This window comes from Myotis nattereri (genome assembly GCF_964212035.1).
Source record: "Myotis nattereri genome assembly, chromosome: 9".
Taxonomy (NCBI): Eukaryota; Metazoa; Chordata; class Mammalia; order Chiroptera; family Vespertilionidae; genus Myotis; species Myotis nattereri.
Window position 1 is genome coordinate 4,114,901 of NC_138084.1, and position 13,322 is coordinate 4,128,222.

Here is a 13,322-nt window from a genome sequence, read left to right on the forward strand (position 1 = left end):
AGGAGGTGGAAACAGGAAGGAGGAAGGCGCTTCGAGTCCTGGGTTTAGTTTGGTCAAATAGGTAATCTTGGGCTTTTTGTCTCATGTTCAGGTGGCTGTGAAGATCATTGACAAGACTCAACTGAACTCCTCCAGCCTCCAGAAAGTAAGCAGACAGCCCTCCCTTTCTAACCTCTCGCCAAGGGGCATGATCTACTGACCCCATTGGGATCTTCTCTTGAATCCCTAGTGTAAACTCTCTGGTCATCTCACTGTCCCTCTGCAGGACTGTGCTGCGTGTAGGGCTTTGGCTGATCCTCTGGGCTGACTCCTGACTGGGCTCCCTGGCCACAGGCGCTCTCTGTCGAGGCCTCTCTGGCCCCTCCCAGCCACTTGGCCTACCTATCTGACCTACTTCTGCACCTTGTTATCTGTTGGCCTTTGGCCAGCCCTACGCAAAACTCATGCTGTAGCCATCACTAGAAACGCATTCCAAGACCTGGGGTGATGAAGGTGGGTCACTCTGGAAGCACAGGGACCTGCCCCTGGACTCTGTGCCAGCTGCGGGTTAGGGAGTGGACACTGAAGACGGGCTTTAGAGTCAGCACTTGTTTCACACCTGTGGCAGGGAGTGCGGACGATGGCAGGGACTCCCCGCTCTCCTGCTCACCTCCAGGCTCCTCTTGGCTAAAAGTCGCAGGGTCATGTGCCGAGGCTGGCTTCTCCTTCCCTCCTGACTTACAGCGGGAAGCCATGGTCTCCTTTAGCTGGTGGGGGACCCTCCAGGTGGCCCCCCTGCTCGAGGAACAAGACGCTGGAGGAGGCAGGACAGGAGACTTTCGGTGGCAGAGGGGACAGCGTGCTAGTGACCGTTGACGTGGCGCTGGAAGCTGCCCTCTCCTTCCATCCTGGGCTCGGGGGGCAGGCAGGATGGAGGAGGAGGAAGCCCCCCATCTGGCTCCCAGAAAGCTGCCCCTTCAGGTCAAGTCAGGTCTCCTTTGTGTCTCATCCTCCGGCTGCCCCGGCTCCCGTCTCTGACCGGGAGTAGCCTAGTGCCTTCCACCTCGTGGCCACTGAGGCCTGTTGTAGAGATGCTCTCGGAATTGAGCGCGTGGGTTGAGGTGCCCTGACATGCTGACAGGCAAAACCAAAGTGTTTTCCTTTTTTGTTGCCCGTGGGATCCCCTCAAGGTTCTTTGGTTCAAAGGAAACATGGTTGTCATCACGAGTTCTCCCCTGCTTGGAGCTTTGCAGAAGGAAGGGAAAGAGTCCTCTTCGCTTGTTGGCTCAGACCCCACAGAGTCGACGCCGGCGTGGTGGGCCCCTTTGGTCTCTGGAGCAGGCCAGCCTGCCGTCACTGTGATGGCCAGCGCCAGCGGGCATCTTACTTCCCACCTCTCTTCTCCCTGCCTCTTCCTGCCTGGCTGGAAGGCACCAGTACCAGACAGATGTAGCCATCTTAGAAGCCTTTTAACAGCTCTGTTACCAAGGCCAGTCTGATTCTGGCCAAATTACTCTGTTTAAATTTTATCCAGCAATGACTCTAAAGGACGATCATTGAAGAAGCTAGCCCCTCGGGGTTCCAGAAAGCCCAGAAAACTCCCTGCTCTCCCAGGAGCGCCCTTCCAGGCCAGGGGCACCCTTGGGGGAAGGACCCTGGCAGCTGCCTGTGGGCCCCATTCAGTGCTGCTTCCCATCACTGCCCCTGAGGTGGGGTCCAGGATTTTTTGCTTCTTCACCCAGAACAGCAGTTGGACCAGGGAAGAAAGCAAGAGAAACCTGGGCTCTGACCAGAGAAGGGTGCCAGGGTCAGAACCAGGTCCTGGAGAAGGGGAAGCCTGCCTCGACTTCCCCTTTCCAGCTCATGAAGGTGCTGGGGTTTCGTGAAAGGAAAAATGTGTTCACTTTGTGTCACAAACTAGACTCCAGCCCTCACCCACCCTCCACCCCAAGCAAACGAGAGGCCCGGAAGTTACAGAAACCCCACCTCCAGTCCGCGGGCCCCCGCGAGGGGATGGAGTTCAGTGCTGTCATCTTTCTTTATGGAAATGTATGGTTTGGAGTCCCTGGTTTTGTTTCACAAAGAGAGCGTGAGTGTGTGGAGGTGGATTTGATTAAAATTGGCATCAGCTATATATAGGAGTGGCTCCTGTCCCCACCCCAGGGGCCCAGAGAGAGAGGCCTGCCCACTGGTGCAGGGCCCGCGGACTTCTGGAAATCAGATGACGGGCTCCCCTTCAGCACTCCCCTTCACACAGACCAAGCCGGAGTCTCTTTTGTCCTGAACTTTAGTTCTGAATATTCATGCACAGAGGTTCACGGTCCCTCCCTGAGAGGCACCCAACCGAAACCCTTCTGCTCTGCGGGGCAGGATCTGGGTGATGCAGCAGGGTGGCCGGCTGGCCCCAGTGCCGAAGCTCCTCCGAGCCCAGCTTCCCTCCCGCTGACCCTTCCGCCTCTCACCTGTTCTCAGCCCTCAGGGCTGGGCACGGAAGGTGCAGACCATTGCCCTGTTTCTTTTCCTTGCCCGAATCTTTTTCTTTTTGGAAAAAGATTACTAGCAGTGCCTCTGTTGGAGAGGCCTGGGGAGAGCCAGTGTGCAAACATGACCCCTCTTTTACTTTTCAGCTATTCCGGGAAGTAAGAATAATGAAGGTTTTGAATCATCCCAACATAGGTGAGAACCAGTTGCCACTCCATTCTTTTCCCCCACATCAGGGCTCCGCTCCCTGGCGTATTGTCCTTCTCCCCTAGGCCCTGCCTTCTGGGGGCTGCAGTCCTCGGGGTGCCTCTGGGGAAGCCCAGCTCACAGTGCAGCTCTGCCCGAGCGCCGAGCTGTCCTTAGTAGCGTGGCTGCTTTGAGAGGAACTTGTCCTTGGGAAGCAGGAGGTGGGGGCGGGGGGGAGTCTTCATCCCTAGGATGCCCCCTGTACATGTTGGGGCTCAATATGTGGCCCCTGCTACTTTTTTGACTCATGGCTTGGCCTTTTCTCTTGTAGTTAAATTATTTGAAGTGATTGAGACTGAAAAAACTCTCTACCTTGTCATGGAGTATGCCAGTGGAGGTAGGTATGGCACCGCCTCTCCTCTGTGCCCCACTGCCCGGCCCCAGCAAGCTCTGACCCAGCGCTGTGCCCGTCTCTTGCAGGAGAGGTGTTTGATTACCTCGTGGCTCATGGCAGGATGAAAGAAAAAGAGGCTCGAGCCAAATTCCGCCAGGTGGGTGTGACTCCCTCCCGGAATACGGGTCTGACCTTGGCCTTTTGGGGTCTGGCATACAGGGAGGGGCTACCTGTCTGTAAGTGGCCTTTGAAGGGTCCTTCAGGCTTTGCTATCTGAGTGGCAGCTTAGAATGAGATCCCAAGGTCACAGCTATGCCAGCTCCTGTGGCCTCCCCCAGGTGGCTCTGGACTAACCCTTCTTCCTTCCTTTCAGATAGTGTCTGCTGTGCAGTACTGCCACCAGAAGTTTATTGTTCACAGAGACTTAAAGGTAGGTGTGCTTGTCCTAGCCGGTTTGGCTCAGCGGATAGAGTGTCGGCCTATGGACTGAAGGGTCCCAGGTTTGATTCTGGTCAAGGGCACATGCCCAGGTTACAGGCTCGATCCCCAGTTGGGGGCGTGCAGGAGGCAGCTGATCCATGATTCTCTCTCATCATTTGCCGGGGTCCAACCCCAGCAGGTCCAGGGGTTCCCAAAGGTGTAGATGGAGTCGGCGAAGAAGGAATGACACGGAGACAGCATTCAGTTGATCAGCAGCCTAGCCAGGATCTCTAGCCAGGATCTCCAGCCAAGTTCTGGTCTGGATCTCCAGAGAGGTTCTGCTCTGGATCTCCAGCGAAGTTCTGGTTAGGATCTCCAGCCAAGTTCTGTGTCTAGGTTCTCTAGCCAGGTTCTCCAGGTTCTCCAGCCAGGTACTGTAGCCATGTTCCCTCGCTAGGTTCTCCAGCCAGGTTCTGTCCAGGTTCTCCAGCCAGGTTCAGTCACCAGGTTCTAGTCAGGTTCTCTTGCCAATTTCTGTAGTCAGGTTCAGTCCAGGATCTTTTGCCATGTTCTCTCGCTAGGTTCTGTCTCTAGGTTCTGAGGCCAGTTTCTGTCCAGGATCTTTTGCCATGTTCTCTCCAGCGAAGTTCTTCTGCCTGTAGGTTCTGTGTAGGTTCTGTCTTCTTAGTTCTGTGTTCTAAGCTCTGTCTTCTAAGTTCTGAGTCTTGCTGTCTTGTTACATCTGTATTTATACCAGTTGATTCAATCCTATCAATCTCTATTACAAAGGTTAGGGCGTTTCTTATCTCCATTCCAGGGAGTAAAGATTATGTAGCTTAAGCATGATTGTTCGTAGTTAAAGTGATTAATTACCCGCCTGGCACTTAGTTGAGGGGTTTTATTCCCTCCCTAACTTCAGGGGAAAATCCCTACCTGGGGAAACAACCTTTCTCAGAGAGGTGACCTTGGTTAAAACACATAGTGCCAAGAAGGTGAGCAAACATATTAAGAACAGTATGCCATATATGCCAGGTCCCTTGAAACAGCAAGGATGGACTGGCTCCCGGCAATCATTGATGTTTCTATCTCTCTCTCCTTCTTCCTTCCTCTCTGAAATAAATAAAAATATATTAAAGACATTTTTTAATAAAAGGTAGGCGTGCTCTTCCCCCTGCACCTTTGAGTGAGAGCAGGTTGTTCCCTTCCATTCACCATGACGTGACCATCAGGTCTGAGCATTCAAGGCATCACCAGCCTTTACTGCTTTGGAGATAATGAGGAACCCCTGGTCTGCTTCTAATGTAGGCCTCAGACTAGACGCAGGATCCTGTTCCCGCAGTGGGCAGAGGCTCTGGGCCACCACCCTCCAGTGTTGCCAGGCAGGGGCACTCCAGACTCTGCTCGGCCGTCCAACAGCCCAGGGCTGACTGCAGGGAGAATGCTCACTGCGTTCACCCTGCCGCACAGCTGCTGTGCAGAGTGCATGTGCATGGAGAGGTTCGAATGTGAGGCAGACATGACCGTGGTTAACCTGCGCCTGATGGAAGTTTTCACAGCTCGAGCGTCTCTGAGCCTTCAGATCCCAGCTCTCCCATGGCTGCCCATTGAGGAGTAGTCTGCGCTGCCCTCTTCCAGCCCCGCCTGTTAAGCTGATGGAAGGCCTGCCTGGGGCTGGAGGAGAAGGTCCTAAGCCTGGAGAGGGCGTCCTGTTGGCTTTCCCATCCCCTCAGCTTCTGCCCAGTGCCTTCGTGGGTCCACTCGGGTCCCTGACGGTTTCCATCTTCCCTCTCAGGCAGAAAACCTGCTCCTGGATGCCGACATGAACATCAAGATTGCAGACTTTGGTTTCAGCAATGAGTTCACCTTTGGGAACAAGCTGGACACGTTCTGTGGGAGCCCCCCGTACGCGGCCCCAGAGCTCTTCCAGGGCAAGAAGTACGACGGGCCCGAGGTGGACGTGTGGAGCCTGGGCGTCATCCTGTACACACTGGTCAGCGGATCCCTGCCGTTTGATGGACAGAACCTCAAGGTGGAGTGAAGCGCAGGCTGAGATCATTGTTATTACTTCTCATTGCCTCTCGCAGCCTCCAGTCTTACCCCGACCTCTCCCCTTTGCCACCTCTCTACACCTCCCACGCCAGAGCCTCAGAGAAGGGCTTGCAGAGGTAGCAGCTAAAGGTCTTCTGCACCCAGGGCAGTCACCTACCTCAGTCCTCCTCCAGGGATGGGACCAGTTGTGGGCACTCAGGACGCAGGCCTCGGGCTTGGGGGGCGGGGCCTGTCCGTGCTCTCTGCCTCCTGCTGTATTGCATTTCTAGCTGCCTGGCCAGTCCTAAGCTCTCAGGAGCCCGGATGCTAGGTTTCTTCCCTTGGCTTTGGGGTGATTTCCGTTTCCCTCCTGCAGGAACTGCGGGAGCGGGTACTGAGGGGAAAATACCGTATTCCGTTCTACATGTCCACAGACTGTGAAAACCTGCTTAAGAAATTTCTCATTCTCAATCCCAGCAAGAGAGGCACTTTAGAGGTGAGCAGCTGAGGGCCCCGCTGGCCGCCAGGTCCCGGGTTCCCAAGGAAACCTTCACACTGAGGCTCCTTCCCCTTCACTTTATCCCCCAGCAAATCATGAAAGATCGATGGATGAATGTGGGTCACGAAGATGATGAATTAAAGCCTTATGTGGAGCCGCTCCCTGACTACAAGGACCCCCGGCGGACAGGTGAGGCTCGGCTGGGCCGTGAGGTTGAGCCTGCCAAGGACTCGGGACCAGCCTTAACTGTGTACCCCCTGTGCAGAGCTGATGGTGTCCATGGGCTACACACGAGAAGAGATCCAGGACTCGCTGGTGGGCCAGCGGTACAACGAGGTGATGGCCACCTACCTGCTCCTCGGCTACAAGAGCTCGGAGGTACGTGCCCTGCCCCTCCCCGGTGCCCTGCTGGCGTGGCACCCCCATGTTTCCATACCCCATTGAGGGCAGAAGCTCGTGTCTGAGTGGGTGTGCTGCCTCTGCTGATGAATTTGAAGCCTCAGCTTTGGTGGCCAGAGTCTGCTGCTCTTTGCTCTCGCTGACCTCCGTCAGTGAGGAGTAGGTAGCTGGTGGGGTCTGGGCTGGGTCTGGGCTTCCATGTGGGTGAGCAGACCTGGTTAGACTGGGTCTCAGTCCATCTGACTGGGTCAGTTCTGTGTTCCTCTAGAAATGTTTCCACATATTTGTCTCTCTTTGTTTTGGGAATTGTGTATCTCTGGGTCTCTGCACGTAAGGGTCCCTGTGTTTTTCTTAGAAGAGTCTCATGTCTGTGCTGCTTCTGCCTGGTGCTTGTTTCTGGATACGTGTAGCTGTGTGCATGTATGTCCATCCTCTCGTCTGTGCATCTGGGTCATCATGTCTTATGTCGGAGTCCGTGGGGTCTGTGGGATGGGGGTCTTGGTCTCCATCTGTGTCCCCACCTGCACTCATGGCCTCTCCCTCCTGCTCCCCCCGGTGGTGGTGGGCTCCCTCTCTGGGTTCTCCCCTTAGCCTGCCCAGGAGGTACGCGAGAGGTCTGTGTCTGGACCTGCGTTCCTGTGGGCGTGTGTATCCCTCCGTGAGGTGGGGGTCTTTGTGGGAGGTGGGGTCCTGTCTGTCTGTGCCTGTTGGGGTCTGTGTCGGGCACCTGTTTCCACAAGTGTTCGGTTGCACATTGGCCTTGCGGGGCCTGGTCATAGGAGCGCCGGTGGCTTTGTGGATCTCTGCCTGACTTCTGCCCTCCCTTCTCTGTTCTTGCAGCAGGAAGGCGATGCCATCACCTTGAAGCCCAGGCCTTCAGCTGACATGACCAATAGCAGTGCTCCTTCCCCCTCCCACAAGGTACAGCGCAGCGTCTCTGCCAACCCCAAGCAGCGGCGCTTCAGCGACCAGGGTAAGTGCTTTGGGAAGTTGCAGGTGGGGGACCCACCCTCTGCTGGGAGGTCACAAGTTCTCGGACTTTGGATGACATAGCTGAGCTTTACTCCCCATTTAGCCGCTTACTAGTAGCGTGACCTTGGGCAGGTCCCTTCCCTCAGCCTCTGAGAGTGGTGTTTGCTGACTGCTGGCAAGACCGCAGGAGAGCAGGCGTGGGGGGGCACGCTGTGAGCCCCGTCTTCCCCATTCCCACTGTCGCTCTGGCCCAGCAGCTGGTCCTGCCATTCCCACCTCAAATTCCTACTCTAAGAAGACTCAGAGTAACAACGCGGAAAACAAGCGGCCTGAGGAGGACCGGGAGTCAGGGCGGAAGGCCAGCAGCACAGCCAAAGTGCCTGCCAGCCCCCTGCCCGGCCTAGAGAGGAAGAAGACCACCCCTACCCCCTCCACGGTGAGCCATGCTACCTGGTCGCCTCCTCCCATCCTCCTCCTCCCCCTCCGCCCTTCCTCCCCACCCCCTCGGCCTGTCCTCTCCAGGCAGCTCTTGGTCCAGACCCACTCCCTTTGGCTGCCTACCTGGCCTCTCCTCCGGGCCGCTTTTGCTCACTTAGAAAGCCCAGCCCCCGCAGGAGAAGCAGGCCGCTGTTTGCCGACCCGTGCCCGCTCTTGGGGGAAGGTGGAGGGAAAGGGGTGCTGTGACCTGCCAGTGAAACAGGCTCTGTAACAGCCTTGTTCTCTCTTCCCCACAGAACAGCATCCTCTCCACCAGCACAAATCGAAGCAGGAATTCCCCGCTTTTGGAGAGGGCCAGCCTGGGCCAGGCCTCCATCCAGAATGGCAAAGACAGGTGAGCAGGCGGGCCAGGAGCCGCCTCTCACGGCGGCGACCTCTGTCAGCGGCACCACTCCCCTCCCTGCTCCCTGGAGTCCCGTCGCTCTGTCCAGTCCAGCTTTCCACACTCTAGACCTCCTCCCTTCCCCCTCCCCCTCCCCCTCCCCCTCCCCTGTGCTCCTGCGACCGCTCCTGCAGTGGACCCAGTGTGACTCCCTGGTCATCTCATCAGGGCCTGGTAACCCGCTCCTCTGGGCCTCGGTGCTGAGGCTTGTTCCGGGGCCCCAGGCGCAGGGCAGGGCAGAACTGAGGTGCCCACCTGCGGGGTGTGCACATAGAGGTGACCCCAGCTGTGCCCGAGAGCAGAGCCCCCAGCTCCTTGACCATCAGCATCTCTTACTGTGCGTCCCTGGCTCCGCCTCTCCTGAGCCTAAGGAAGACTCCCCTTAGCAACCCCTGCTCTTTCTGGAGAGGAAGCAGCCCAGCTTTCAGAATTCCTAGGAGACCAGTGTGGCTGGAGGCAGTTGCCCCCTTGGCTTTCCTGCACTTTGGTTTCCTCCCCAGGCCCTGGACCACCTCGCTTTCCTCACCCTGCCCTCCGCTCCCAGCTCCGCCTTACTCAGCTCTGACTGGTGTCCCGCTGCTGCTCCTCGGGCTGACCTGCATCCTGCCGCGCTCCCAGCTCTGGCCCTTCCCTCCTGCCCTGGCTTCCTCACCCAGCCTCCCGCCCCACCCACCCCTAACCCAGGCCTCTCCGCTGCTTTTGTCTCCTAGCCTAACCATGCCAGGGTCCCGGGCCTCCACGGCTTCTGCTTCTGCCGCAGTCTCTGCGGCCCGACCCCGCCAGCACCAGAAATCCATGTCGGCCTCCGTGCACCCCAACAAGGCCACTGGGCTGCCCCCCACGGACAGTAACTGTGAGGTGCCGCGGCCCAGGCAAGTGTGCTGGGGCAGCTGGTGCACCTGCTGCCCTACACCTACCCTGCCTCCAACCGTTTCTTCCCACCTGGTCCTGCTCTGTTCTTGTATCTTAGCCACAAGAAATGGCTTTGTCCCCTGCAGCCAGGAAGTGGAAGGAACAAAAAATGGCTTAATGCCCCCTCTTTTCCTGCAGTCTCCCCTCAGAGCAGATATGCCCGAAGCCGTCCCAAGGCTCCAGAAGGAAGCCTTTTGGTTCTGAGCCTCCTGGACTTCCTTAGGACCCAGGAACAGTCAGCATCACAGGGACTCACCCTTGAGGGTTGGTCAACTTTGTCCCCTCGAGGTTCCAGCTGCCTAGCTCCCAAGGAGCCACATCTCCCTAGCCTGTACTGCTCTCCACACACGTATCCCTCCTGGCCTCCCTCCCTCCCCCAAACCATTCCTCCCACCTCACCTAGATGTCCTCCTCCCCAGTGTCCTCAGTGGCCACACCCCTCCTCCTGTGTCCTCTGTGATGGCTGCCTCTGCCCCAGCGTCTTCCTTCCCTGCTCCCACCAGGGCTCCAGGTGCTTGGCCGTGATGGCTTCTCAGGCCCTGATGCATTTCCCCACCCCCACCTCTTTTCCCACAGCACAGCCCCCCAGCGTGTCCCTGTCGCCTCCCCCTCCGCCCACAACATCAGCAGCAGTGGAGGAGCCCCAGACCGAACTAATTTCCCCCGGGGTGTATCCAGTCGGAGCACCTTCCATGCTGGGCAGCTCCGGCAGGTGCGGGACCAGCAGAACTTGCCCTACGGTGTAACCCCAGCCTCTCCGTCTGGCAACAGCCAGGGACGGAGGGGGGCCTCCGGGAGCATTTTCAGCAAATTCACCTCCAAGTTTGTACGAAGGTGAGTAGGGGCCTTAAGGTGGCAGAGTGTGAGGCCAGGCCTTCCTGCCTGCCTGGGGTGGGATGGGGGTACCTGGAATTGGGGTTAAAAGAGGCTTCTGGAAGCCTACGAAATTGGTCTTTGTCAATAACTCAGGTGCCCAGACCCTCCTTGTCCCTCTTAGGTCTCCCCAACTCCTTATACATACACCTCATTCTCTGGCCTGAGCAGATGGCCCATGCTGATGCCGCCTCCTCTCTAGGAGAGTGTGAACTCAGATGCTAAAATAAAAGCCCCCTCTTCTCCTGGGTTCCCATGGAAACTTATATTTGGTGACGCAGCTGCAAAGTCATGAGACCTGAGCCAGGCTGGGCCAGCAAGGAGTTTTTCCTGGTCTCTTGTCTGCCCCCTCTGACCTCCTTTCCCCGAACCCAGTGGTTGGTTGGGTCTCGCTGCAGCCACTCCCTCTGCTACAGCCATGCTCTCCGGCCCCGGGTTGCCAGGATGAAGGCCGTAAGTGCAACAGCTGGTGGGGGCCCAGGGCGGCCTCCTCCCTCGCAGCCTGATGCGCTGATTTTCTTGTGTGGGAACCAGGGTGGGGAGTCTCTTCATGAGGGTTCCCACACCTGGCTCCCCACCACCCCAAAGGGACAGTTTTGATTCTTGAGGTGCATCCAGCAATCTAGCCTCTTGGGATAGTCCCTGTCTCTATCCCACCCTTCCTCTGCCCCCTCAGTGTAGCTCAGGAAGCAGCCGGAGGCCGGAGAGAGCAGGCGCCTGCCCTTCCTCCTGCTTCAGCCCGCTCAGCTGGAATAGACAGAGAAGCCATGCCCCTGGCCAGCCCTGGAATTCAGGTGCAGGGCTGCAGGTGGGCGCGAGCAGATCCCGTGCCTGGGACTCTAGTCTCGCTGAGCGGCTCTTCCACAGACGGGGTGACCCTTGAACCTGTAAAGTCCACCCCTACCTGCTTATCCACATACCGTCTTGTTGTTTTTGTTTTTTTATTTCTTTTTTTATTTTGTCTTTTTTTGTTTGTTTTTTTAGAAATCTGTCTTTCAGGTTTGCCAGAAGGTAGGCGTTGAGCCCACTGTGTGTGTGTGTGTCTGTCCTGTGTCCTGTGTCCGTGTCCTCCTCTGTCACTAACTCCCCTTTTCTGGCTCCTGCTCCCCCTCCGTCTGCTAACCACATCTGTGTGGCCCTCTGCCATCTTAAAGGGATGAAGACGGCGCGGGCTGGGCCGCCGCGTGAGGCCACAGTTGCCCACTCGGGCAGGTGACTTTGAAGATGCTGGGCCTATCCCCAAGCAAGGGGGTCTTCTCAGGGAATTCTCCCTTTAAGATTGGCTCCTCCCCCACCCCACCTCTGGGTTTTGGTCTTTGGTCTCGAACATGGGGTTTGTGTTCTGGCCCTTCCCCTGTCTGTGCATGCGCTCCCAAGAGGGTCTCCCTGCCGAGGTCGACAGTGCACCTGGGATGGTCTCTCATTCTGGGTCTCCTGGCTTCCCTGTCTCTGTCCCTGCGAACCTCTGGGCTCTGTGACCTTCTGCCCCTGTCCCAGGGGTGGCAGGACTTTGGATGTACCGCAGGGACTCGGGTCCCAGGGCTACAGTCTGCCGCCGCTGGGCCCAAGGAGCCTTTGCCTCACAAATAGGGCACAGCACCCCTCTGGCAGCTCCTGCAGAGCTCGGGCCACCCCCCAGCACACCTGCTGCCTCCAGCAGTATCTGAATGAACCAAACCGCCTCCCTTCTGGGCTGACACAGCCATGGCCTGTGGCTTCCAAAGAGCCAGGAGCTGGGATGTTCTAGGGCCCTGGCAAAACGGGGAGATCCCCCTCCCTCGGGCATCTCCCTTCCTAGGCCGGATCCTGGCTCCGTCCCCACCCCGGGGCCTCCTCATCCTCTCTGGAGGCCTGGGTGGGCCAAATACCAAGCTGAAGACCAAGGGCCAGGTTTCCCAAGGTTGTCAGCCCGGCCCTGTGCTAGGACACCTGGTAGGCACGTTGGTGCCCCAGCTGACAGAGAAACAGCCGAGACAGGGTCTTCAGGCTTTCCCCTTCCTCCTACCCGACCCCACCCAGCTCTTCACTGCATGGCTGGCTGTTGACTCATGTGGGGGCCAGCCCTGCAGGCGCCTCCACCCACAGGGCAAGAGCCAGGTGTGGCCGGAGAGCAGCCAGGCTCCAGGCGCGCAGTGCGCGTGTCCGCATCTGTGTGTCTGATGTCTCTGTGTTCCTTTTCCATGTGCTGCTGCTCTCTCTCTCTCTCCTCACACCCTGCCCTCCTCTGCAACCCCCACTTTCCCAGCTCCAGGCACCCATCTTCCAGCCCGGAGCTGGAGAAGCCGCTCAGCGGGGCCAGACCTCTCCCCACACCCAAGGTGTCTGCCCGGCCCTGCCCTGCGTCCTCTCTTCCGTATAATCCGATGGCTTGGCAGCCTGGCAGGCAGGGGAGTTATCAAAGAATGGGGGAGGTGGGCTAGTCTGGGGCCCTTCTCCTCCCCACCGGCCCCAGGCACCACCCCTGAGCACATCAAAGCAGTTCCAGAGCTTGGCCCTCTGAGCTCCCAGCCCCTCCCCCCAGAGGCCTGTGGTTCTGAGAAGACCCCCGTACAGCAGCCTGGCCGTGGGCCAGGGCCCTGCCTGCCCGGTGACTGCTGGGTGCGGTGCCTGCACCTCCACAGCCTCCCTCCCCAGCACACTCCTCTGGGACTGTGGGGAGGGGCGGGCTCCCTGTTGGAAAGGGACGCGCTGCCGGTGTGAGGTGCCGCAGAGCCACGTTGGCCTGCCAGGTGACTGGAAAGCGGCCTCAGGGCTGGGTCCTGCCTGCCCTCGGTGGCACCTCCCTGGACTGCCTCACCTGGGTCTGCGGCGGTGGAAGGAGCGAGAAGTCCCAGCACTAAACTCTCCCTCGCTCTGTTTTTTGAGGAACCTGAATGAACCTGAAAGCAAAGATCGAGTGGAGACTCTCAGGTGAGAGGGCTGGAGCCAGCACCGGCCCTGCCCCGGCCTCCGGGCTTGCCCCACCTCCCGCTCCTCTCCTCCTGCCACCCCTTCGCCACCCTCTTGAGGCTTCCCTTTTCCTCAGAGAACCCCCAGCGCAGGGCGGGCCCTTCTGCCTCTGGAAGGCGGAGCCCTGCTCACCTGTCTGGGCCTCCGTGCTTCCCGTGTCCAGCCCTGAATTCAGGCTGGAGCGGGCTCCCCATTCCTCCCTGGCCCTCCCCTCTTCAAAGGGGAGCACGACTGTACCCCTGCCCCGCCCGTGGCGGCTTCTGCCTGGCTCCTCACCTCTGCCCGGGTGGAGGCCAGGACTGCCCACGCCTCTCGCCCGCCCGCTGCTCTCTGCTCTGCTCTCAGGGTCC

General features: G+C 58.5%; 1 protein-coding gene across 5 annotated transcripts in view; it reads left to right on the forward strand.

Moving 5' to 3' along the window:
• Window positions 1-13,322, forward strand: part of MARK2 (microtubule affinity regulating kinase 2) — a 56,775-nt gene that overhangs the window by 41,326 nt on the left and 2,127 nt on the right. The window contains exons 3-18 of one of the 5 annotated variants that reach the window (XM_081099758.1): window positions 92-145; window positions 2,607-2,655; window positions 2,978-3,043; window positions 3,127-3,197; window positions 3,414-3,470; window positions 5,253-5,489; window positions 5,865-5,984; window positions 6,077-6,176; window positions 6,253-6,365; window positions 7,227-7,359; window positions 7,616-7,794; window positions 8,093-8,190; window positions 8,949-9,110; window positions 9,727-9,984; window positions 11,008-11,034; window positions 12,889-12,933. In XM_081099758.1, the coding sequence (XP_080955884.1) occupies window positions 92-145; window positions 2,607-2,655; window positions 2,978-3,043; window positions 3,127-3,197; window positions 3,414-3,470; window positions 5,253-5,489; window positions 5,865-5,984; window positions 6,077-6,176; window positions 6,253-6,365; window positions 7,227-7,359; window positions 7,616-7,794; window positions 8,093-8,190; window positions 8,949-9,110; window positions 9,727-9,984; window positions 11,008-11,034; window positions 12,889-12,933 (1,769 nt within the window). The remainder of the gene's footprint in view (window positions 1-91; window positions 146-2,606; window positions 2,656-2,977; window positions 3,044-3,126; window positions 3,198-3,413; window positions 3,471-5,252; window positions 5,490-5,864; window positions 5,985-6,076; window positions 6,177-6,252; window positions 6,366-7,226; window positions 7,360-7,615; window positions 7,795-8,092; window positions 8,191-8,948; window positions 9,111-9,726; window positions 9,985-11,007; window positions 11,035-12,888; window positions 12,934-13,322) is intronic. The other 4 variants (XM_081099759.1, XM_081099760.1, XM_081099761.1 and 1 more) reach the window with 4 other exon arrangements.